The 2,626-nt window shown below is 20.9% G+C and overlaps 1 protein-coding gene across 1 annotated transcript; it reads left to right on the top strand.

Annotated features, from left to right (window-relative positions):
* Positions 1–1,426: 1,426 nt before the first annotated feature.
* MKS88_003494 (uncharacterized protein) lies at positions 1,427–2,406 on the top strand (the record flags this gene model as incomplete). Its single annotated transcript, XM_067216589.1, has 3 exons — positions 1,427–1,585; positions 1,820–2,122; positions 2,299–2,406. 3 exons carry the CDS (start codon positions 1,427–1,429, stop codon positions 2,404–2,406), a joined length of 570 nt encoding a protein of 189 aa, XP_067072309.1.
* Between the last annotated feature and the right edge of the window lie 220 nt (positions 2,407–2,626).

The following is a 2,626-nucleotide window of genomic DNA, read 5'->3' as shown; positions in this document are numbered from 1 at the left end:
CTATATATGAATACTTATTCTATTTTTATTTTATCTACATATAAACAAAATATTGCATATATCTACACATTTATAGATATTAAATTATGCTTATTAAAGCTTTAACTTCTATTTTAATTGTCTTTTAGAATTTAACAACAATAATTAAGTTTTCCATATGCTTTGAAATATTTTAATATTTCATGTTACGTGTTATAAATAGATATAGAAAAAAACATAATATATATATGGAACATAAAGAAGGTAGAGAAGTAGGATATACGTCTATTTGTTTTTTTTTTTGTGGGTGTGTTAATTTTACCAATATAGTAAAACATACGTAAATTTTTGCTGTATGAAAAAAATACATTTTTACTTATGAAGCTAATTTTGTTTTATCTATAAAATTAGTATTATATTATTGAATCTTTATTCTATAATTTATTTATCTTTAATACATTTGTTATTTTATTTTTTAAAAATAAGGGAATATTTGTATATATTAGATTTACATTAAGTAAACAAATAATAAACAGATAAGAAATACGTTATTCTTTACAATTATAAAATGTACAAGTAAAAAATGGTAATTAGTGAATTTTACATTTTAATTTCATTAAGATATGGAGTTTCTGAAATTGTTTTTTATTATATATTCTGTGAAAGTATATTTAAAAAGATATTTAATATTCATATAATAGATATTTTCTTTTATGTATATTTTAAAATGTTTATTTTCCTTAGATTTTGAAAAAAAAATAAAAGCAGCGACACATGGCATTTTATAATATAGATAATGTTAGTGTTATCCACATAGATAAAATTAAACAGAATTAAATATATTGTTTCTGTAAAAGATAAATTCTGAAGAAATGTAATAATTGAGAAATTAAAAGAAAAATGCACCTTTCTTTTATTAAATTCATTGTGCAAAACTATCTGATATATATGTATTACTATTTTTTAAGCTTGTAATATTTTATAAATACAAAAAGTATGATATATATTTTAATTAATTTTAATGCCCTATATATAAACATAATTCCATTATTTATAAAAGCTTCTAATTCTATGTACCTTTTGATGTATAACTAAATTTTTATAGTTCTTTTGTTAACATTCTTATGAAAAAAAAAAGAAAAAATCATGCGTTAGATTCTAAATGTTTAAGAACATTATTAGCATGTGCTCACGCGAGGAAAACAGACTATTTTTTAAGACAAAATGAAGAAATAAAAATATTGAAGGGAAATTTTACATCTGTTGACTATTCAAAAAAGTCATAATTAAAGGATGCACATAATATTCAGTATCGTAATAATTTTAAAGAACAAATTCTGGTATAAGAAGAAAATGAAAATGTCTTGCAAAGATCGCAGAAAACAGACATAAAGTTAAAAATATGTGAACATTTACTAATGGGGTGTGGTAAATTTTAGAAGCTAAAATGAAAATTGATAAAGATGTTATTTTAGATAATGAACTGAAAACACGAAACACATTAACAATACCAAGGGAAACGTTGTTAAAGAACCTATTTGTGAGAAAATTAATGTCAAAAGAATTAGATGACATTTTGTTAGGAAATGAAATTAATACAGAATATGTATTAAAAGAATGAAAAGATAACCTCTTAAATAATTCAAAGATAGAATTATCAGAGTTCAATTCGATGGAAAAAAATTTATTAAATAAAAAACTAGTTAAAGAATCAAAAATAGAAGAGTTAAAATAAATAATGTTAAATAATGAAGATTTAACTGTATCTCAACTACTATTAAAGTTACTTATACGTGGAATAGTAGTAGATTATTGTTTTACTTTAAAAGAAGATATATAGAGTTGGTACATAAAATTTTTAAATAAAATTTTCATAAATACCTATTACTGTTTACCAAAAAAAGACGGTATCTTAAAGAAAAAAGATTTAATAAATAAAAATCATGCTATAAACAAAAGTGTCATAAAGAACAAATATAGTTTATCACATGAAAATGATTCTTTAAAAAAAAGTGATATGGAAAAAGAAAATAATTTATCACATACAATTATCCTTATAAAGGATATCGATGTAATTAATAAAAATGAGTTATTAAAAAAAAGGGATTCCTTTAGAGAAATTGATAGAACTAAGGATACTGATGTACCAAGAGAAAAAAAAATAATGCATTTATACATATTCGTGTTACAAAGAAGGAAAACGTATTTTTAAAGGAAAAAAATATTTTATAGATATATAAATGAGTGACAAATATGAGGAAAAAGAGTTAACAAGAAAAAAAGTTCATTATAACAACATATATGATCAATAAGAAAAAGGAAAGGGAATTTTTACAAAAAAATGACATCATAAATAATGATGATAAAATGAAGGAAAAGCTACTACCAAATAAAACAAAAGTAGACTACGAATATATTCATGAATGATAAAAAAAGAAAAAAATGGTATATAAAATGATTTATGCATAAGATCAAGGGTGTTGAATTTTTACCATAAGTATGACTTTTAAATATAATAGATGTGAAAATCAAGGATACAATATATAAAGTAATAGAGGAATCATTTTTTATAAAATTTGTTCAATCAAAAGTTAAAAAGTAATCTAATAACATAAAAACAATTGCAAAAAAAAGTTGCCATTTATGA

Source organism: Plasmodium brasilianum, chromosome 11 (assembly GCF_023973825.1).
Source record: "Plasmodium brasilianum strain Bolivian I chromosome 11, whole genome shotgun sequence".
NCBI classification, from domain to species: Eukaryota; Apicomplexa; class Aconoidasida; order Haemosporida; family Plasmodiidae; genus Plasmodium; species Plasmodium brasilianum.
The sequence above is the reverse complement of the archived record's forward strand: the minus strand, read 5'-3'. Positions and strand labels throughout refer to the sequence as shown.